The 24,331-nt window shown below is 41.9% G+C and overlaps 1 protein-coding gene across 1 annotated transcript in view; it reads right to left on the minus strand.

Moving 5' to 3' along the window:
* RNF213 (ring finger protein 213) overlaps nt 1-24,331 on the minus strand; it is a gene marked incomplete in the record, with an annotated part of 2,890,576 nt that overhangs the window by 1,153,174 nt on the left and 1,713,071 nt on the right. The window contains 2 exon segments of the mRNA XM_044069632.1: nt 1,195-1,348; nt 12,046-12,092. Of these exon segments, the coding sequence (XP_043925567.1) occupies nt 1,195-1,348; nt 12,046-12,092 (201 nt within the window).

Consider the following 24,331-nt stretch of genomic DNA (forward strand, 5'->3'; position numbering starts at 1 on the left):
AGGAATTAATTCATACACCTGCTTAGGTACCCTTACGCCCATGTGCTTAAGTCATATGTCGAATGTGTGGCTCTATGGAAGGTTTTGACCTTGGTACCCTGAGGAGATGTCCAGGTTATTTGGTGGGATAATCCAACAATTTGAAACACTGCAACAGTGATCTAAAGGAGGACATCAATACATGCAGAATAGTGTTCGGGGGGAGGAGTGAAGTTTATGGAAAGGTAGTAAATGAACAGTTTATCGAACGTTGAAATACATGATAATTGTTAAAAAAGAAAACATACAAGTATAATGCATGAAAATGGAAAAAAAAGAAGATATTTGCTATGAGTTGTTTTCTTTTCTGTTACTGTATGCATACCTGTGTCAGTGCTTATGACGTAATAGGATCATAGGTTCTTTTAAAACTTAATAAAGGTGTTAAAACAAAGTTTACCAAGTAACAGATGTATACTCTTGAGAAATACTGAGCTCCTGAATGTTGGCAGCCAACATCGTCCGTGCTTATGAACACTGAACCTTAATCTACTCCCTACTGTGCATACTTAGGAAATGACTGCTAACATGAGTTGGGGTGGGGGCATTTTTATCAGTGCTCAAGACACGAGCCTGGATTGTTCTAGCATAAGATGATGCAACCTCCCATATTTATTATTTACTGTCTCTTGTGCACTTGTGTAAATGTGTGTGTGCATACTTGTAACCTGGGACATGGCTGAAGGAGGGAGTCTATGTACCACCCTACTTACCTGGTATCTGAGCTACCCAAATTATAATACCTAATAAATTATTCATTGACATGTACTGTGTATTAACAGGAAAGTGCAGTGACACCTGCATCCATAATATCTTTGGAATGAAAGTACAAAAGAGCCTAAATTAATGTCTGAATTTAGAATTCATATCCAGACAAACTTAAATAAAGGAAAATGTCATGGAAAGCAAAGATGAATTATTATGACAGATTTCAGACAGTCTTAAATTTTGATAATGCCACATGACACCAGAGTTTCAAAATGGACTCAGAAAGGACTATGAAGAGCTTACATCTACTTATACAAGCATATACATACACACAAACACACACACACACACACACACACACACACACACACACACACACACACACACACACACACACACACACACACACACAAACACACACACAAGCTTTAATAGAGAACAAGGTACCTTTGAATTCACCATCCTCGGACAGAAGCGTAAGCAATATCTCTACTCGCTTGGTGCCACGACTGGCATTCTTCTCGTGGTCCCTTAGCATTCCAACAGCACTTTGCACACAACTTCTCACCAATGACGTTGTTTCTAGTACCCGACATTGTAGCTAAATTAGATTCACATAATTAGTCATTTCATTAGACTAAGTATCCAAGAATCCATACAACTAAACTGGAACCTATAAACTTTGACTCTTAACTTTTAAGTGTACTATATCTATTTTAAAGACATTTTAATAAATGTTTGGTTCTTCTGCCCCCCCCCCCCCCCCATGGCTGCTTGGCCATGTTTCTGCTGACAAAAAAGCCATTGCCCAAATGAACTTCAGTCTGTTCATTCCCCCATATATTGCATACTTCCAACATGAGTGCGAAAGCAAAGCCATCTAGACAGGTCACCAAAGTGGTAAATGCATAGTTGCTCTGTGTCACTAACAACATTTTGGCAATAGGGGTATGTGGTACAGGCCTTAACTCCTCCCATACTGTGAAACAACTAAGATGTGTGAGCAATGGAACCACTATGTACCTGGCCCCGTTATCTGAGTGACTGTCCCATGACAAGGGCTACTGCTTATGTGGCTTGGGGCTAACTGCCTGCACCAGGGCTGTCCTTGCATCAACATCCCTATTCTGAGGGATGTGGTACTCAACAACAATGGTATCCCTCTCCAGGAGAAGCACACCCATCCTCCTCATACCAACTACAGCAGGCACCTGAACTGATAACCAAACTCGGGTCACCTGGGTCAAAGTCAGAGATTTTTCCCACTATGCCAATGGAATTGGCTATAACATATTTTCATAGCACACCTGAGAAGCAATGCCCCTCTTAAGTGTAATAAAAAAAACAAACAAGGGATTATCAGTACAAAAATTGTAATCAGCTGAAAAAATTATAGGCAGATGCTAAACATTTCTAGCCTGTCAAAGTTACCAAAGGTGTGTATAAAACAGTCAAGTGCAGTAAAAATGGAAAAGTACAAGTACATTGCACTGGCTCAATATATACGCTGAAATGATACATGTTGAAGATGAAACTTCACAGGTGCAACTACACAGCCATATCACACAAAAAAGTATGAATTTTGTTACGTATGTTAAGCACATGGAAAGAAAATGCATTACATTTGTGTGTAATTGTCAAATGGTATATATGTATATCCTAAAGGCTGTAATATTAAGACAATTTCTTCTAACTATGTAGTTAACCAAATTTTAATATATTTTTTGTGAGAGACTACATACCCTTTGACCCTTCTTTGGCTAATTTTTTCCTGGCATGTAACTTATTACTTCTGCTCCTCAATGACAAACACTGAACAGTTTGGCACCCATTAGCTACCAATGAACATTTGTGAGTGACATATACAAGAAGCTCCATGTACCGTTTTCTCCTCAGTCTGGCTGAAGAGGGCAGTGGTGTCAGGATATGTGTAGACTTTCATATGCTTCTCCTAATATGCCTGCCAGCTACCACCTCTACCCTTTACAAGTACACAGAACACATGGGTATATGCAAGAAACTTCAAATGCTGGACATCAATTAATGAAGGTCCACTAACATCCTCTCCTGGGATAGTAGGGTAGGGATAAAAACTCCCCTGATATTCACTACTTCCTTTCAGTCAATCCTCTGGGCTCCTTGAGTCCATTCCTTAAACTAAGGTTACTGGCTATACAGATGGACACTCTGCCCCTGCACAGAAACATTTTTTAACCAATTGGTTTCCTGTGCGACATTTTCACTCATTGTTTTAGTTTGTTAATTGGGATACTTTGTAGACACCTTAATGTTTATGGATATCAGTTGGGTACGACAACCCTGTGTTTCCAAAAGTCAAATATTATGTTGCACTTATGTTGTGCTGATGATGCCATAAGAAGGAAGAAACATGCATGTCCACAGCTAGAGGGTTTGGCTTTATTGGCCTGAAATTGCCCATAAATAGACTTGAAAGAAAAAGTCATGGACATTCAATATTGTCATTTAGCTGAAAACCTCCTCACCTCGTCATCTTCTTCAGAGTGATGTCTGCCCCTCATCCAGAGTGCCCCTCCAAAGGAAGGCGTAAATTTCGTGAATGGATAAACAGATAAAACCAGACCCAAGGCTAAAGGTGTTTAAACAGATATCAACCTATATATAATTTTAGAGCTAAGTGATAAACAGAAGCACCCAAACCATCTAAGTAGAGAGATAGATAAAAGGCCCAGAAAGGACCAGTTATATCCAAGAGAGACATGTAAGAGGAAAACAGGACCCAATAGAGGGATCTATCAGGACATGTGCAAACATAGTCCTGAAGTCCTCATATGTTGAGTAGATACAGCAAGGAATCCCATTGAAAACCAAGCATGAGCACCAAGGTAGCTAGAAGGCCTACAGGAATGCCAAAAGGGAAGGTGGTGGGATCAAGAGTACCATGGCAGGGGACTAAGACAAAAGAGACTATTGTGCAGACTCAGTATAATATATATAGGAATGATGATGTAGCCACTCTGGTTAGGTGGCAACTGAGTGGATGTGGCCATAGCTCTGGTCTTGAATGTGGTTGCCTTCTCCTTATACTTGGAGATGGAGTGTGAATATAGCTCTGTGGATGTGTGTGGCTCCTTCAGCTGGTGGTTTGTTTGGTTGACTCTTTTCTTACTCCAGCAGCAGGTGTCCAGTTTGAGATGCTCTGCTTGGTGGAGTGTTTTGCTCTTTCAAGTAGCAAATAGTTAGTAAACAGTTGGTCAGACTTCCTGGTGGACTTTGTTCTGTCAGTTAGTAATTGGTTTTGTTGGTGATTGTTAAAAATCGTACTTTTCCTTTAATGTCTAGGTTTCACTTTGCTGAATGAAGGATTTTTCCTTTTATGACTCTGTCCTCTGGATCTGGAGAAAAGGAGGATGAATGATGATGAAAAGGAAAGGACTGCCTGAAGCTTGAATGTGACGAGACTCTTCTTGCTGGGGTGACTGCTCTCGAGAACGTTCTGAAGATGCTGCTGCCAACAGAATCTCAGACTTTCAAGGAGACTGAAATTTCTCCCATGCAGGGTGAAATGTTCCAGGAAGAGTTAATTTTTGAAGACTGCCTTGAGGGAGTGTATTTTTAGAAAGAGTTGGCGGGACCCAGGTTGGTTACAGTTGTTGGAAGCTGTCTTAGCAGAAGGCGATGTACAGGTGAGTATAAAGCTGTCTGAGCTGAAAATGAAGGGAAGGAGTGGATAATTTCTTGAGAGGTATCTGAGAGAGGATCACCTGGATTTTGTGGAAGGTCCAGATGGTGAATCTTGTCCAGAATCCTAATATCTGGTTCTTTCTGGTGTGAGATATCGGAATTCCAATGGCATTCCTGATAAGTTATCAGAGATATTGGAAGGTCTGATGCATTTCCTGGTTTCAGGTCCTTTATGCTTGGTCTGGTCTGTGAACTTTCTGGTTTTGGTGTTGAGTCAGGAGGTCTTGCCATTTTGGTGAGGGCACTGGGTTTGAGGGTTGAGTTATGCTCAGTAGTGCTTGAGTGGGTCAGATGGTCTTATGGGCAGTGCAGGAGCTATTGGCCAGTCTGGTGGTGTTTAGTCAGATTCCTTCAGTAACACTCTGGTAAACCGTGAGTAAGCCTTCAGTAATAAATTGTTGTTAGAGGTGATCATCAATTAAAGGAGTAACATCAAGATTCCTCAGGATAGAAGGAGTGTATCCTTACAGCAGAGCCTTTAGAGGAGATGATTGACAGTTTGAATGTGAGTTATCCAGCTGATCACTGGTTCTCTGTCTACAGATGCTATTGGTGGGCTATGAGAGTTCTCTGCATCATGGTCGCTATTGGATCAGGAAATTTCACTCCAACTGTCTGCCAGACATGCATCCTTGATTGGCGGAAACAGGAACAAACTAGCAATGTTGTTCTGCTTCAATTCACTTTTTTTCCGGAACAGAACCGGTCTGCAGAGGAGAAAGGAAGAGGTGCAAGACTTTGTTGCCTCTTACACATGATGAGTAGTGTTGACTGTCCTGCCTTAAGTGCGGTGGCCCCTGCCCATTATTTTTGTCCTTGCACATGACAGCTTCATCACTGCTGTCACTTAAGGTTGCTTTGCTGTGCGTGATTTTTAATGCTGGGAGTCCATTGATCAGGTCGTCCGTGCATTTCCATGCATCCACCCTGATCCATGGTCTGATCCATGTATGTAATAGTATTGACTGCAGAGTTTGTTGTTGAGTTGTGTTAGTAACAAAACTTATGCACTTGAATGAGATTTCCTTTCCCTTTGCAGGCGCAGTATGGCATGTATTATGTCTTAATGGTTGTGGCTGTGTTGCGACCCACAAGCTTTTAAGGCCACCATTGTTTCTTATTATGTCTTCTTGCCAGAGGTTTGTCTGAATGAGTTATAAGATAACAGAAGCCTGCAATCTCTTCAACAAGTCAAGGTGGGTTAATTTTTGCAGGGATGCTAGTAGCTGTTAAATGCTCTTGTTTTACTCTGTTTTGATGGGTTGTTTTTTGCTCCTGTTTTAATTTTTGTCTGTTGCCATTTTTCTTTTGCTCCCTTGATATTTGGATATTGAACAATGTTGACTGTTGCCCAAGACAAGTGAATGGCGTTTGGCAAGTAGTTAGTGTTTTATCAAGTTCTGTGTGTATATCAAGCAGTGCTGTCGCGTGCTTGTACATAATCCAAGTCTTGAATTTTATTTCCTGCAATGTGCCAAGGCATTTACCAGGCATTTTAAGTAAGGTGCTCCATTCCCAACCTGGAGTCTGCAATGCAATGCTGCTCTATGATATAGCTCTCTTCCTCCAAGAAAAAGAAACAGCCATCTTCTGCTGTCTCTGATAGGTATGCCTGCAGGTATACTCTTAACTTGAGGTCATTTGGTACCAGCCCTTGCCCAGCAGGTAATGAAAAGTTGCTATGCTTGAGAACCATGAAATTTTCAGCATCCTTAGAAAAGTAGCATAGAACCTCCCAATCGATAAGCCTCTTGGATTTTTTTAAACGGGAGATAAGGAACAGAACCGTCTTAAATAAAGGGCCTTTATTCCTTCCTGAGGAGGTCCTTGTATTTTGAGATTTATTTGAGGACCTGTGAGTGCTCTGCCCTGCTGATTTTGTAGCACAACTTTGGCTGGCCTTGTGTAGTTGGTAAGATGGTGAAACCTGTGTCTATTGTCCTATTATCGGTCTCCTTTGTCAGAATCCTTTGTTATAATTGAAATCCCTTTAATTTGAGGCCTATTTTACTTTTCTTTTGGCCTCTTTGAGCCTTAAATATTGAGTCAAGATAATTCTTCTCCATTGTCCCTGTTGTGCGTTGAGCTGTGGTGCAGGTGTTCTGTTGGTGTTGTGAACTGAGTCCCTGTGGGGCACGATGGCGTGTGCCCTCCTACTGGATTGCCCTCTACCTCTTTTCCCCCCTTTTCTCCCAATTGTCTCAAAAGACCAATTCTGAAAAACTTCAGTTCTGGAACCTGGCTGAGAAATGCTCCTTTACTGTATCTTTTTGTTGCTTTTTCTTCAATACCTTCAACACACCCTTTTTCATAGCACAAAAAGCATCTTTTTATTAGAGAGTCGCGTAGAGAGAAACTACTTTAACATGGCCAGAACTTGGCTCTTCTTTTCTTCAAACATGCTGGGGCATGTCCCCCAGCAGCCCCCTACTACAAGCTGCCTACATGCAAAATCCTATAATGTCAAATGATTACTAACCTGCTAGGTGTTACCTTACTGAGTGTTATGATGCAAATCTGCCTCTATAGAGAGGCTATCTTTTCCTTTTCTGCTTTTCATAAATAATCCCCAAACTGAAATCTAATAAATGAAATATATAAAAAAGGCAGTTAAAACATTAAAGAAAGAAAGGGTGGAAGACCCCATGGCTTTTATACCATCTCTTCCCTGTCAGCAGGCCCTGGATTCCCTCTCAGCTGTTTCTCCTTGCTGCAGGGGCCCTCCTTTGGGTTCGATAGACACCCTTTGCCTGCCTGATCTTAGCACAGTGTAGAGAGATAGTGTAAGTGTTCAGAGTGTCAGAGGGCCTGAGGAGGAGGAGCACCAGGGAAGGACTGGAGGGGAGAAAGAGCCATCCAGGAAGTCGGGAAAACTCCAAATAGTGGAAGGTTGGCTGTGAGGTAACTTAAGGGGTAACTTAAGGACACAGGAAGAATCATCAAGAAAAGAAGAAGACAAAAAAATCCCCCCTGGGTGGAAAACTGACCCTCGCGAAGTTCCTCTGGAGACAGAGAAGATAGATCTCTAGATGGAGCAAGGAATAGATTCCCCAGCATCTCATTCTTCTTGGGTATCTGAGGATAGACCTTAGTAAGGAGGCTGATCTGAAAGGGCTTCATCTGAAGAAGTGTCTGCCTACTCAGTTCAGCAGCTTTTCTACTGCAGGCTGCTGTGTGAGCTCTGGACCCCCTGAACTGAGACCCCTGAGCAAGGAGGAGAAGAGGCAAGATAGACAGTCACGGATGTCAGTCTGAGAAGCCCCTAGGGGATGTCTAGATGCCTGTAGCGCGGGCTGGGGCCGTTAAAAGGCTTGAATGCCTTAACGTTGATTGGGAGGGCTAGCTGCGTGCATACAGCAAGGTGCAGCAGCGGGACCTAGGAATGGTGGATCCAGTCAGTCAAGAAGTCAGTTTCGGGAAAAATCAACACGACGGCGGGAAAGTCTCAGAGAGAGGGAGAGAGAGTATGTTTAATGCCTGGCCTGGGGGGTTTACCTGGCCCGCTTAAAGGACAGAAGCACTGTGAGAAGGGATTGGAGATTATATGTCTGGAAGGCATGTGGAAGGATGTAGGTCCATGTCCTTCTGGTTTTTTGGTTTTTTGGTCGTTTGTTCCAGCGGTTGCGGCGAGTTGTGTAGCAGTGGTTTGTCAAAGCAAACAAAACTCTGCCCGGCGCTACGAGCTTAATAAAGCAAGCATAGCGCAGGTAGTCGAGAGCGTGGTGGGGTGGGCTGGAGGCAGGGGAGGCAGTAAGAATGGAGGTTCTTATGTATTTGTTTGTTTCAAGACACAAACAATTATTAACTTCAATTTGTTCTGACAGCCAGGCTGAGGCAAAGAAAAAATGTCCCACTGAGGTACTTTAGACACAGATGACTTACAGATGAACGGAAACTGAGAACGGCTGGCGCTGAACTGACTTCATAAACTAAAACGGAGCGGCAGAAAGACAAGAAAGAGATGCGTCGGCTGATGCCTATACTCAGCCACCAACTCTGGGGTCGGGGAGGCGACGGTCGGACGCAGGACCCAGACTTTGGAATCTGGCCGACCGAAGGGCTGCCTGAGGCAGGACAACCCATATGTCAGGACTGCAGTTGCATTCTTGAAGGACATCACCTGATATCCTTAAAAGGTAATTTGCATATATCCCAGATTGCCTCTGACAAGAGGTTTAAGGCATCACACAGTGGAAAGTCTAGCTTTGGTAGATTTTTCTTGTTGGGTTTTTTAACCAACTGGTTTTACTGTGTGACCTTTTCACTCATTGTTTTAGTTTAGTAGTGGTGTTAAGGAAAGGGCTTTTCTAAGGTAAGGTGCACCTGTTAGGTTTAGGGGCAGGGGTATGGTTAGTATGCACTGTGAAGCTGGAGCAGGGAAGCATAATATATGGTTACAGTTTACTTTACTAAAATCAGCTTATAATGACTGTTTTTTTTATTGAAAGTGCTTATTATCGAATGTAGGACATTATGATGGGATGATCAACTTTCCATACGGGATGTGAGGGTTGCCTACATCCAGGTAGGAGGGGTTGTTTAATAATCCTAAAACTTATAAAGTAATGAAAGTTTCAGGACTGGGATAGGAAAGTGTGTTCGTGCGAGAGAGATAGTGAGTTTTTGGATGTTAGGGTTACTGCAAGGGGTAGGTAAGAGGACAGCTTTAGTGTTTTGTGCAAGAGGTTATGTGATGTGACATTTGTGTGTGTGTGTGTGAGTGGGTGGGTGTCAGTATTGCATAATGTTACTAGAAGTAAAAGTTATTTTTGCAAGGTACTATATAGGATTGGAGTTAGGGACAGAGGCATGGTTAGGGTTAGTATGTGAATAAATCAGGAGGTTAGACAATGTCTACATGGACAGATATAGTGGCAGAGTGATTGGAGTGCCTTGGAGGCACATGCCTTGTGCTGGGGGTGCCTCTACTTAAGGGTATGTCATGGAAGGGAACTGCTGAGTTTCTGAGAAATAAAGAGGAAGCAGGCAAACCAGACAGAGGTTCTCCATGACATTTAATAAGGAGCAGATAAATCCTGGCGAATATCATGGTTACTGTCTCTTGAAAGAATTAGATTGCTGGGTCTAAACAGGGTTCTAGAAAAGACGGGTTTCCTGTAAGCCACATATGGCTGGAAGGCAGTCTGGAAGATGTTCCTGAAACTTGACAAATGGATAGGAGCTGCTGACTTGTAAAAGAAGAAATGAATGGAGTCACCTTGCCTAGCTGGTATAGAATTCTTACAAGGGAAAGGCCATTCAGATCTTATAAGTGATGCTTGTTTCTGGTAGATTTAAAAAAAAAATGTACTTAGATGTACTGAAATTGTTCCAAACTGTCAGAACTTTCGAAAATAACCTAGCAGCACATCAGGAACTAAGCTTTCTTTATATTATTCCCCATTTTATGTTTTCACTGTAAATAAAACTCAGCTTAAATTGAAAAGCTGGTTCCAGATAGTGGCTCTAATGCAATAACTGTAAGTTGCTACAAGACAGTCTGCAAGACACAAAACATTACTAGCCTAGTAAGAGCTGCAACAGTACTTTTCCAGTAAGATGTCAAATGGCTAAATGTCTCTTAATTAAAACTAACTCACAAAGCATCTACTTTACCTGATGAGGTAACACACATGACAAAAAAATGCAAATATGGCTACGTGTAAAACTTAAAAGCTCTAGCAACATGACAGAAGGGAATGTCCACCCTTCTATTTTTAAAGCAGAATGTGTCTGCTGTAGTGTCTAGGCCAGCATGACTAGATATGATTACAAAAGAAAATGCAATCAGAAAAAAAAAACTATAAAATATGGAACTCCACAAAGTTTATACAGTTTAGAAATGTAACGGTAACCAGAATCCAAGAATTCAGCAGTATCTCAAGTGAAATTAAACAAAAGTCGAATTTGCTGCTAATCTGGAAAGTCTCACTGGGCAACTAACAGGATTTCATCCCAAATACTCTGTGATTTGTCTATATTTTACAGCTTTCCAGACCAGCAGGGCAACCAAGAGGAAGACAGAACTTGTGCATCTATAGCAAACACAGGCCTACCTCTACAGGAGGTGCTTCTTCCACAGGAAGGACAATGACATTATCCAGACATCAAGTAACCAAACAGCCATAGGACATCCTGAACAAAGACCAACTCACAAATATACAGAAAAGCAGGCAACAGCTACTGTCAAGTTTGCAGAGACAGTGGTACTGCCCTAGAAGGCAGTCTAGTTCTTCAGTTAATGTGATAATCTAGCAAAGGATCTAGCTCAACTTACTCTAACAGAACATAAAGTTACAGTTTCAAAGGCCTATATTATTAAATCTGATAGCTGGATTTCAGAAAGATGACAAAGCGTCACCCAATTTAACAGACATCTGTCAGGAATATTAACTCCAGTTTGCTATTTCAAAGTTGCCCACAATGTCATACACTTGGATGAGACTTCAAATGCATTAAAGAATGAAGACACAATATTGAAGTGCAGGACTCCCATCTTTCATGCTTGCAATCTGATAAACTATCCTTCCCATTTGCTGGACAGCTGGCTGAGGAATAGGGAATGTAGCAACCAATGGCCTCCCCTGGGGAGGGGATCTGAAAACATAAACAGGGTTGGTACTCTACATGATATCCCTGAATGGAGGCTGGGGGCTTTTCTAGTAGGTATAGTGGTGATGCTGAGGGGATTTCTTTAACACTGCACATTTTACACACTAACACCTATAAATGTTGGAGGTATAGAAAGGGGAGTGGGATTGAAGAAATAATTAAAACACCTTACTCTGCACTGTGATTAGTCTTGACAATCCAATACCCATCATCTCCAGAAGGAACAAACTAAAATGGTAGACACTGGACAGACACCCCAGACACACACAAGGTTTGAGATTCACAGAGGTGAAGAAGCCAAACTCATTAACTGAAGATGTAAGTGCAAGTTTCAACAGTACCTCTCTGCTGGTGTCATGACATATGGAAATAAGAAACCAGTAGCAGAAGAAAGGAATATGGAAGAATGTAGCCTAATTGCTCTATAACTGCATCCAGCACTACAAACAAAGTGTAATTTGCATCCCATTAGCCATTCAGATCCTGCATTTCAAATGCACTGTAGTAACCTACAGAGATACAAGAGTTCTCTCTCCCCATTAGTTATGGAACCAAACTTTATGAGGCTATATAATATTGGATAGTTTGGGTGCCATGATACTGGCAATGGACCATTTTTCAAAGATATCTAGATCCTTAAAACTCAAATTTCTCTCTGTTTCACCTTCTGCACAGACACGCATAGGATCATTTTAGAGCTCATTCAAGCTTTTAGAGTCAGTAATTGTGGTCTTCCTTGCAATCATTATAACATGAATTACAGCTTTGAATGCCTCTCTATCTTTGCTGACATGACTTGTTGTTCGATATGGCAGTAACAATATGGCCAAACATGTAGAACATTTTAGAAGAAAGTTTAAAAACAATACATATTTGAACCATACCGCACATTATATCAGGAATTCATATTCACATTAAGAAAGGCTCAAATAAATTAACTAATATAAGCTTAGAAATACTTACAGGATGTTCAACTTCTGATGACTCTTCATCATTATCCACAATCATAGCTAAAAAAGAAAAGAAAAACAGTGAGTGCACAACTGATGTACGAACAATGAATCCAAAGCCAGGGACGTGAGTAGCTTTATAAGGAGAATAATCAAGTATGAAGAGGGAAGGCAGTCAATATGGTTACAAATGAAATGAAGAGGACTGATATATACGGGAAAAATGATGGGCACAAAAAAAGAGAACAGGTGGGGTACAGAAGGAAGCAGGTACATGTGGTGGTCAGGAAAAGAGTAGCTAATAGCCTCAACCATCAGGGCAAATCAGAGAAGCAGACTGAACTGAAAGGAAGAATAAAAGAGAAGCACAACTGAAATTTCAGGTATATGACAGAAGGGCTACTATAATAATGGGACACTGTGGTGAGGTTTTAAGTAGCAGCAGGCAATGGAGGATAACAGATTTACTTTCTGGTCTCACCACATACTGCAGACAGCAGAGCATAGACATGCATTTTTTGGACCCACAGCTCACACAGCTGTAGAGATTGACACCTTTTCACCTCAGGTCAGCAGTATAATAGCACAAACTCTCTCACTCAGCATTTACAGACTTTGGCAGGAGCACACCTCTCAATGTTTTAGCACAAGAATTCAGAACAAAGCCAAAAATAAGGGGGTCACAAACCTAAAACCAGGGACAAATTTTAAATATTGCTCTTTTAAACTTTTAAAAATTGCCAAAAATAACATGTTTTGCATTAGTGTGAGTTTTCTGAAGGATATAAAGTCTGAAACTCACACATCTGTCATTATTTAGTGGCTTAATCCTCAATGATTTGACAAAAAAACATACAATGTATGAGGAACAGACCACAAATATGAGCAAAAATCTAGATATTCTGTGAAATTTCAGACAGCTGAAAGGAATGCGAAAGGATATAGGGAAGTAAGACATCAGACAATAATGCATGGAAAGTTAATAACAGGAAAAAAATCATTCCAAAATAACAAGTTTAATAACAATAAACCACTATCCAAACATTTAAAATTGCAAACTCATTCCTTCCTTATTACCACTGTTGTTGTTGGACAATAACCTTTCAGATGAAACTAAGCAACACCTCTTAACAGCTATTGAAAAATAATTTCTCCAAAACTAATTTTATAATACATCATTCAGCTAACTGCTTTGACAATGCATCTAACAATTCCATCAACAATACAAAACATGACACCGAGCAAAAACAAAAATTGTAAACAAATGGCTGGGCCTCTGACAATCTAAAGAAACAAAGCATACATTATTTCTTGAGACATTACAGAATAGAATAGCAGTTTTCATAACATTGTTAGCAGTGAGTGAGATTTGTAACTGACTGTAATTGATATACCATACTGTAAATAAAGTTAAACAAGTTAATAACGCAAACAGGTTTTTCCTCAAATGATACTCCCTTTAATGCTTTGAATTAGTCTCTAACCGATTCCCCATGCATTTCCTACTAATCTGCATAAATATTTTTGTCATGAAATTTTCTTCGCAGTTTGATCTTCTGTAACCATCAGCTCATCTAGTATGAAAATTATATCTCTCACTGCTGAGATCATTCCAGATCTGCATTTCAAGTTAACATTCTCTTTGCTACCTGCATTATTACATTGTACATAATTATCCCACCCCAGTAATATAAGATTCTTCATATTCTGTACATCTTTCGTAACAGCTTTGATACCAAATGTGTCAGTTCATCAACAAACTGTAATAGGTTTACTTTAGATTAATCTCTAACAGAGACTAGTTGGTATAATGGTTAAGGTCTTTGCCCGTCATGCACAAGGTACAAGGTTCAATGCATTACCAGCCAGTGCCTGTACAGAGTTTGAATGTTCTCCCTGTGTCTCTGTGGGGTCCCTCCCACCTCCCAAAAACATGCTGAGTGCTTCCATCTCAAGCCCACATGAGAATGGAGTTGTGGGCAGCAGCAGAGACTCTAGATGGTGCCAAACAGGGTAAAGAGTTGCACGGATGAATCACTTTGCACATCTATTGTGGAGCACACTATACTCAAGACAGGAGCACACAGATCACAGACTGCTTGCCGTGCTAGGGCTACCTACCTGAGAGAGTAAAATATGGCTCTGGACATCTACTGTGGTGCACAGTATCCTCAAGATAGGAGAACATGAATCATAGACTGCATGCCATGGCAGGGATGACTACTCAACAGAGTAAAATATGACTCTAGGTGATTCGGTCATGTTGATTAAAGTTGCCAAAGCAGCATGGGTATGTACCAGTGATCAGTGTGTTGAGGACCCAACCTACTCTAGGGACTCATGCTAACAGTTGGAGAGGTGCACTTGCCCCAATTCACCCATGTATATCCACCATAATGCCCAGCAGCCCTGGGCCAATAAGCTGCTGTCTAGCTGGTATCCAGTTATGAAAGATGGATGTAGAACCAATCAACCTACCAACTGTGAACAAAGAATGCCTACACTCAATCTAGATTCACTGACAGGATGCAGCTTGGAAGTGGATGCAAAGTTCCTCTAATCCCGGCTGCACAGGTAAGAACCACACTCTCCAAAGACAAGAACACAGCATCCATGGGACCTGACAACATTCCAGGCTGCGTTCTACATGAACTACAGAACAAACTGGCACCCCACAACCATGTTCAATCATAGCCTCACCTTAAGCTTTGTGCCCACTGAATGGTGCACAGCGATGGTTATCCCAGTCCACAAAGTGGGATCCATCACAAACCTTGGGAACTACCGCCCCACTAGCCTGATGAGCCTGGTCTGCAAGCCCATGGAACGTATCAACATGGAACTTATAAACAAAGACATCGGTAATCTCCAAACTCTGGACCCCACTCAGTTCGGGTTTGTAAAAGGCAGATCATGTCTCCTAAACTTGATAGACTTCTTTGAAGCAGTCACCAAAGCCGTAGATGAGGGTAAGGTGGTTCACACAGCCTATCTAGATCTCACCAAGGCTTTCACCACCATCCCCCACTATGGAATTATAGATAAACTCACTGAAATAGGTATAAATCTCTATGGCACAAGATGGGTTGCCAACTGGCTCACTGACAGAACCCACAGCATGAAAGTAGCAGACTCCAAATCCAGCTCCAGACCAATAAGTGGAGTACCACAGGGTTCAGTCGTAGGTCCTCTCCTGCTTGGTATCTACTTCTCTGAAGTACAGGCTAACACAGAAGGTCTTTGGCTAATGAAGTTTGCAGATGACTGCAAACTAGGAGTCATAATCGAAACTTCTAACGATATGGACATACTACAAAAGGGCTCACTGAGACAGATGCCTGGTGCCAAAGTCATGGCCTCAAGCTCAATGCGAAAAAGTGCACTGTCATCCCTTTTGGTAAAAACTCTGTGCCCATAAACTACCACATAGGCGGTAGTCTACTTAACACCGAAAGTGTGATAAGAGACCTTGGGACACAGGTGGACAGTAGTCTCTCCTTTGATAATCACATTGCCACAGTAGTCAGGAAATCCTTCTACGTTCCACACCTCATCACAAAAGGTTTCTCATCCAGGAATCCAGGAAAAAAAAAGAGGTAATTGTTCACCTCTACTCATCACTCATTAGACCCATTATAGGGTACAATGCCCCTTCTAGTATGCACCTTACACGACATCTACAACAACTGGAAAGGCCACAGAAATACCTCACAAAGAGGATTACTGGCCTCAAACAGATGCCCTATGTAGACTGTCTCAAAAAACTCTAGCTTTACTCTGTCGCATATCACCTACTCAGAGGCAATCTCTGCCTAACATACAAAGCTATGCCATATCCAGAGCTGTTGGACATGCTCCACTTAAAGAAATTTCAATCCCTCTGAGCTACACGCTCTAGGAACCTAAACCTTGTCATCACTATAAACAGAACATGCTGGAGGGATAGATTCCTGTCCCAGAGACTTCTTATACTCTGGAACAAACTACCAATCTATATCAAACAAAGCTCCTCACTAGCACTCTTCAAGAAAAATCTTGATGATTGGATGGGAAATAGGAAATTCACCCCGGGGATCACTTCTCTGGCTCTGCTCGACAGTGGCACAGGAAAATAAATTTCTTGGGTGGCAAAAGCCATGGTACCTCTTTGGCTAGGCTTATACAGGACCTAGGGTCAATAGCCTAGTACCTATCTATAAACCTATGAACCTATAAGGAGGAGGCTGGACATCTTGTGTATCCATGAGACAAGGTGGAAGGGTAGTACAGCAAAGCCATTTGGTTTGGGATCAAGAGTCTTCTACTCAGGAGTAGGGCAGACTAGAAATGGTGTGAAAATTATGAAAAGGAATAGGCTTCAGAAGGCAATGAGGGATGTCATCAGAATTAGTGACAGACTCATGACAAGCAAACTCCAGCCTAATGACAGGGCAATATTCACAATCTCAGCCTATGCCCCACAGCAAGGTCATGACAGTGAGGAAAAGAGTACATTAAGACAGCAGTTGTAGTCCCTACTAAATAAAGTAGGACAACATGAATTGGTGCTGATAATGGCTGACCTGAATGCACATATCAGGACAGATAAGAGTACTAGGTCCACATGGGTGGGGCAACAGGAATAAAGAAAAAGCAATCATTCTAGACTTCTGTCTGGAAAATAGCTTGACAGCAGCCAACACATGGTTTAGAAAGAGAGATTCACATGATCACACACAGGAGTAGCCAACAGGCAACTCAGGTAGGCTTCCTCCTAGTAAAAAAAAAAAAGGGCACTGGGGTAGAATCAGTGATTGCAAAGTCAGCCCCAGTGAAACAGTTAGCCCACAGCACAAACCTCTGGTTGCCATAATCAGCTGCAAGAAATGGTTAGCGAAGGCTTTAAGGTAGACAGAGACAAGACCTGGAAGTTGACTGGAGAGAAAGCACAACAGTTCAAGGAATAACTCAGGGCTCTAGCACCTCAAGAAGAAGAGGAAATAGGTGGAGTTGAAGAAGAATGGCAGCACTTCAAAACAGCATGTGTGTGCACTACAGAACAGATATCTGGCTGAGCTAGATATGGAAATAAGGTACATAAGGAAAGATAGTGGTAGAATGCAGAAATCCAGGAAGTCATCAAAAAGAAGGACTGCGGGGAAAAAAAGATAGACCAGGTCAAGAAGGAATACTAGTTGGGTAACAAAAGAGGCTAAGAGAGGAGTTGCAATGGCAATGAACAAGGTATCAGAGGCACTCTAGTAGTTTCTGGAAACTGACTCAGTAGATGGCACAAAGAAACTATCTGTTGCAAGACGAAGAAGATAGTCAGGCCACCCTTCATTCTCAGTTGCTACATTTTAGGTACAGTAGTATGACTGTGACCCCAGATTTAGCCTTGTTCTTTCTAGATTTACTGATTTTCTTCATAGAGTCAGACCAGTTTATGGGTATAAGCATTACTGAATAAACTACGACTACATAAACATTGTGTACGATTAATTATATATGGATTAGTATATGGAAACTTTGAATTTGAGAAATAAGTGTTCATCTTTATGACGCTCTCTGCTATGATTTCAAAAGGCTGGTAGTATGACCTTCACTCCTCTTTCTCTCATATACTTCCATGCTTTTACAATCCATTTTCATTTTAATCCACTAACTAGCCACCTCTTCTGAAATCTTTTTTATCTTCCCTAACTCTTGAATCATATACTACCCACTCCTTAAAATACTCTCATTTTACCCAGTAAACAGGAAAGCACCACTGCCTCATTTCTACATCTGCATCTTCATTTTTACTACTGCATGATCTGCTATAGTTAATGGATGGATCTCAACATTTTCTGTTATATAGCCTACTACTGTGAAATGTAATTTCTTCCACTTCAGTCCAGTTATTGTCCCCTGGGGAATATATACATTAGATCACAGATTCTGCTACCGAGTCCCCAGGACGAGATGGTATTTCCTATGGAAGTTTGGAAGCTAGGAGGGAAAATGATAAAGATCTGGAATATTTTGTTTAATAGTATTTTACGAGGAGGAGGAGTACCAACATCCTGGAAGAAAGCTTCTTCTTTGCTATCTGTCTCACTGCATACGTTGGGTCAATTATGCTGCATTCTGATCTGAATCTAGACTGCTCATCGCCTATCTTACTTTCTAGTATTCTGCATATTTGTTTATCAGTCACCTTCCTCCTGCACCTTTATGCAATGTAGTTCTTTATCAAACTGACATGCTTATTTCTATACCCAAATGCATATCTTTTAACACTGCTATTTGCACCTCACATTCTCTCTGCTTTTGTTTATCCCTGCACGGCCATTTACATTCTGTGTTAATACTGAGAAAGCAGAGTTTCTCATAAAAAGCTATTACTTCCACATATTATACATCACAGTTCTTTTGAACATGTGCTTCCATCTTGCAGCTCACATATATATACTAATGATCAGCGGGATGAACTTGTGCATATAGTTGCTTCTTCTCACCTTCAGTATTTGATCCCATGTCACATTTTCACAGCCTTTTATCTTCATTAATTATGTTCAAGAATCAAAAACTAATCACAGCTTCACCACCATCCGTGTAGCTCACAGGAAACATAAAAAACATACACTTTTTCAAAATGGAAGTCCACTCCTCCAAACAGGAGCAGATGCCAAAAATTAATAGCTGGACCCACAGGAACGATCTATCTATCTATCTATCTATCTATCTATCTATCTATCTATCTATCTATCTATCTATCTAAAGAGTGCTAGTCTGTTTTCTCACTTACACAAACAGTTACCTGTTCATATTTCTATTCTCCTCCTAGATGTGAAAAACAACTTGCAAGTTTTCAGTAAGCATGACTTTTTAGCTTTAAGAAAAAAGTATACTGGCTAACCTTAAAGTGAACAACATTACATTTAATGTGTTTAAGTACTACAGCTGCTGGGGAATTGACTATCTGAATAATGATTCTCTTCCCATACTTTTAAATTTAATTTCTTGCATTTCTTTTTATTGACCTGTGTGCCACTGTCCCTTTAAAAGTAAACCACACTGTACCACACAGAGCATACTGTCCAAACCTTTCATGATTAATTGTTTTCACTGTTTGCCTTCAGACAAAATCAGATGCCAGTGGATCCTCGGTTAGGTACTTTGCAAATGCAAGACAAAAACATAGCTTTCATGTTTTTGTTCCCATTAACTTGTTTCAAAGTCTTTCTGTTTAAAAAAGAGACACTGTCTTTAGCATAATCTAACATTAATCTGGACATCCACCTCCATAATAATGGGGAAAATTAATTGTCACTATCCCTAGTGGCTCCTCTAATAATAACCCCTACCAGACAACTCTCACCCCTGTGATGGGGAAAGAATTGTCAATTGACTGGAAGTGGGCTGATGATTGGGAGGCATCAAGGGCAAAAACCTGAAAAAAAAAGTTGTATGAGGGTGCTACCTGTAGACTATAAATGATTGGAATGAATAGTTGTCACTAGTGATTACACTTGTCTTTTAGATACTTATTCGTGAACAAGTGCATCTATCTGGGTAATAAATGATCACATAGAAAATCTGCATATCCTTCATTTTAAATTAATATCTGGCAGCTTAGCTACTTGCTTCTTGATCAGGTGTCTCCATCTGGGCAAATAAATGATCACAGAGAAGCTCTACATATCCTTCATTCAAAATAAACATGTCTGCTTATCAAAGTGTTAGTCCTCACACTGACATTTCTATCTGACAGTCATACCATTAATACAGTATGCAGAGAATAAAATGCCCTCCAAATTTAGGTTGCGTCATTCAAAGAATATACAGAACAGTACAAATACTTATCTAGAAAAAAGAAGTTATGCACTCACCATAACGTTCCATGTTTGTAGTCCATCTCGCCCTTCATTCTTACATATGGGTTTGGAGCCGATCTTTGGCGGCTCCGACTCGGCCTATTACGAAGCTCAAAGTCTTTTAGTTGGCTAGTGGCTAGGTAGGTATCCCATAGTGCACTAGTACAATCCCCAGATCTTGTTTGCTGCTAAACTATAAAAAGACAGAACTAAGGTTATCCAGAAAGAACAATAATAATGAAAGGTCTCCACCCAAACCAAGGTAAGACTATCCTGTCTCCAGATTCTTCCAGGATGGGGGTAGGTGGGTGGGTTCGTAAGAATGAAGAGTGAGATGGACTACAAACATGGAACATTATAGTGAGTACATAACTTCTTTATGTTCTGTAGTCCTATCTCACCTTCATTCTTACATATGGGACAACGTCCCTAGCACTTTATTCTTGGGTGGCTCAAGGGAAAATACTCCTGAGTACCGTGGAACCAAAGGAGGCTCTACCCCTTGAGGTCAGGTCCAATTTGTAATGACTAATAAAGGTATGAGGGGTAGCCCAAGTTGCTGCTGCACAGATACTGTCAATTGGAACTCTGGCTTGGAAGGCAGCATATGTAGACTGGGATCGTGTAGAATGAGCCTTAATCTTGAATGGTAGGGTTTTTGCATTGGAGGAGTAAATGAAGGAAATACAGGTCGAAATCCAATTAAATAGGGTCACTTTAGAGACTGGCAGACCTATTCTAGATTCAGAAAAGGATACAAACTATTGGTCTACCTTTCTGAGTTCCTTAGTCCTGCGAAGGTTGAACCGTAACTGCCTGTGAACATCCAGTTGATGAAATTTGTATTCTGCAAAGTTGGAATGATTAGGGAAAAACACAGGAAATTCTATGGTTTGGTTCAAATTAGTGTAAGAGCAACATTTAGGGATAAAGGAAGGATTTGTATGAAGGGAAACTCTGTCTTTGTGGAAAATCAAATAAGGAGGCTCAACAGACAGTGCTTGTAACTCTGACACTCGTCTAGCTGATGTGATGGCTACTAGAAACAAGGTCTTCCAAGACAGAAACTTCAACAGGCACGAATGTGTGGGTTCAAAGGGCGGTGAAGTTAGTCTGGACAGTACAAAGTTTAGATCCCAGGGAGATACCGGTTCCTGAAAGGGAGGTCTCATTAAAGTAGCCCCTTTGGGTGGCACAGTGGTGCAGCGGTTAACACTGTCACCTCACAGCAAGAGGTTCTCCGGTTCGATTCTCGGTTGGGTTGCCTTCTGTGTGGAGTTTGCATGTTCTCCCTGTGCTCGCGTGGGTTTCCTCCCACATTCCAAAGACATACATTTGGAGCATTTCTCCCCGGGCCTCCGCTGAAAACAGGCTCTGTGGAACCTAGTCGGACTTTCCCGGTCAACAAATGATAAATAAAAAAAATAAAATAAAAGGAAGGTTTTTCACAATCTGTGGGACATCAGGTTAGATTCATATTGTCTCAAATTAAAATTAGATAGTGCTGCCAATTGGACCCTTTTTGTGGCAGCAGCAGATCCCTGATGGAAAAGTTCAGACAAAAATTCTAAAACCATAGGGATGGATGCAGTGTAAAGATCCACATTCCTTTCTTTAGCCCAGATAGAAAACCTTCTCCATTTACTAGTTCATAACTTCCTAGTGGAAGGTTTATGCGAAGAAGTAAGGATGTGGGTCACAGCACGTGAAAAATCATGAAGCCTGACCAGGAATGGAATTGGAGCAGCCACACTGTCAAATTGAGGGTGTGGAGGCGGGATGAAGGGAGCCTGACATATGCGTCAAGAGGTCTGGCACTGGGTCCAGAGTCCGTGGATCGTCTAGTAGATGACGCCCAAGAAAGGTGAACCAAATCTGATGAGGCCAATAAGGAGTGATGAGAATCATTTTGTTTCCCAATAACTGCTTTCTGAATCACTTTGGATATGAGAGGAAAGGGAGGGAAAGCATAAAGGAGTCCCAGGGGCCAATCGTGAATGCGTGCGTCTCTCAGTGACTCCCCTGGAGGGGGGATAAGGGAGAAGTAGCTGCTGCATTTGGAGCTGATCGGCCTGGCAAAGAGATCACAGCAAGGCTGTCCCCATTTGCGGAAGATCTGTTCTGCTATTTCCTGATTCAGAGACCACTCGTGAGGCATCAAGATTGCCGTGCTGAGCTTGTCGGCTATCACATTGGTTGTCCCCGGGATATGCATTGCCACTAGAAAGTGTTGGGAAGAAATTGCCCACTTCCATACACGAAGGGCCTCTTGACAAAGGGGGTAAGATCTGGTTCCTCCTTGCATGTTGAGATACCATACCACTGACATGTTGTCTGACTGGATTGCTACTGTCCCAAGAGGAAGAAAGTCGTGAAGTGCTTGCAACGCTAGAAGCATTGCTCTCATCTCTAGGACACTGATATGCAGGTGAGTCTCGTGATTTTGCCATGTGCCTTGGACAGTCCTGCTTAGATAATGCCCCCCCCCCATCTGTGAGGCATCCGTGGTCACAGTAGCAATGGGTTGGTGAGGAAGGAATGAAGTGCTTTTTGTCAGCTGGTCGGATTGAATCCACCAACGAAGGTCCTTTTTGCAAGACTCTGTTATGATGATATGGTGAGATAGAGGCAGTTGCTGAAAATACCACTGGGAAGATAAAAGCCATTGGAGAATGTGCATATGCAATCTGGAAAGAAGGTATAATGTTATGGTGGAGGCCACGGTCCCTAACAGTTTCAGCACTGTCTTTGCCTTGACTTTCTGTAGAGGAAGTAAACTGAGAATTTGTTGTCTGAGGTTTTGAATTCTTTCTGCAAGTAGATGAGCTAACATGACAACTGTGTCTATCTCTGCGCCTATAAAAGTCAAAAATTGAGAGGGCAATAAGCCAGACTTTTCGCATTTTATTGTAATCCCCAGCTGGGAACAAAGCTGGATGGTGGAATTTCTGGTTTGTAGGAGTAGATGCCTGGTGGTGGCAGTCAGAAGCCAGTCATCCAGGTACGGAAACACTTGGAATCCTAGATGTCTCAGGTGAGCTGTCACTACTACCAAAGGGCACAGCATGAAATTGGTACTGACTGGCTCCCAGCCGGAAACGCAAGTGACTCCTTGATGATCTGTCCATTTTTATATGGTAGTACGCATCTTGGAGGTCTATGGAGCACATCCAATTGTCTTTCCCTGACAGAGGGAGTATAGACTGCAGTGTCACCATCTGGAACTTGGCCATCTTTACAGATTCGTTTAGTTTGCTGATGTCCAAGATGGGCCTCCAGTCCCCTGTACATTTTGGCACTAAAAAGAATCTGGAGTAAGTTCCAAATCCTATCTGGTCTGCAGGGATGGTTTAGATGACTCTCTCTGCAAGCAACCTTTGCACTTCTACAGTTGTTTGATCCCTGTGATTGGGTAGAACATCTGGGATTTTCTTGGCAGTGTGCGGTGGAAGAGAAAAGGGTATGGAGTAACCTCTGGTGATTATTCTTTGTACCCATTTGTCTTGGGTGATGTTTAGCCAGGCTTCTGGATACAAAGACAGGCGACCCCCAACTGACTCCAGAGAAGAGCAGCCGGGCCCCCACATCAGGAGCGCTGATAGGGACGTCCTCAAAACGAATCTCAGGCTCCCTGGTTTTGCAGACCCCCCCCCTGCCTCTAGGGCGACATCTACCATTAGCTCCTCTTCCTCTGAAGGAGGAGTCACACCCTGTGCATCCGCGAAAAACTTCTGGGAATTCTTGAACCACATCTTACCACCTCTCTGACCCTTGGGATATGGTCTAGAGGGGACGGTAAAATGTACTCCCACAGCAGAGAGTTTTCCCTTCTTGTTCGCACCTGGTGAGTGTATCTTTTATCTTAGGTCCAAACAATGAAGAACCGTCAAAGGGGGCGCATTGGTAAAGGTAGACTTGAAAGACTCAGCAAAATTACATAAGAGCATCCAGGAGTGTCTCCTAAGGGAAACTCCTGAATTCGCTACACTGCTCGCTCAGTCAGCTGCAGAGGAGATTAGCCTCATTGAGGAGTTCAAGATGGAATTTAAAGTGGACAACTGAGCAGGCACCTTCTTAGGGACTCCTCCAGTAGATGTACCTTGAAGAGTATCTCCTAACTCCTTGACAGATCTCTTTGAAGCCTAGTAAAATGTGTGAGATAGTTCAGCGATCTGTGAGTTGAAAGCCACTGAAGAAAATATACACTTCCCGTATCTATCCATCATTCGAGACTCATTATTCGGCAGATGGACAGATGAAGTCTCCTCTAGCTCCTTCTTAGTGGCCACCGCCACCACCACCATGGCATCTATAGGCACACCCTTGGACAAAAAATCTTTCTCTTTTGGGGCAGACAGAAATTTATTGGGTCTTCTGGGAACTGGCTCCACGGCATCAAGAGAGTCTACCACACCTTCCGACTAACCATGTCTAAGAGTTCATCAAAAGGTGGACACACAC

This window comes from Protopterus annectens, chromosome 4.part0 (assembly GCF_019279795.1).
Source record: "Protopterus annectens isolate FY-2018-M chromosome 4.part0, PAN1.0, whole genome shotgun sequence".
NCBI classification, from domain to species: Eukaryota; Metazoa; Chordata; order Ceratodontiformes; family Protopteridae; genus Protopterus; species Protopterus annectens.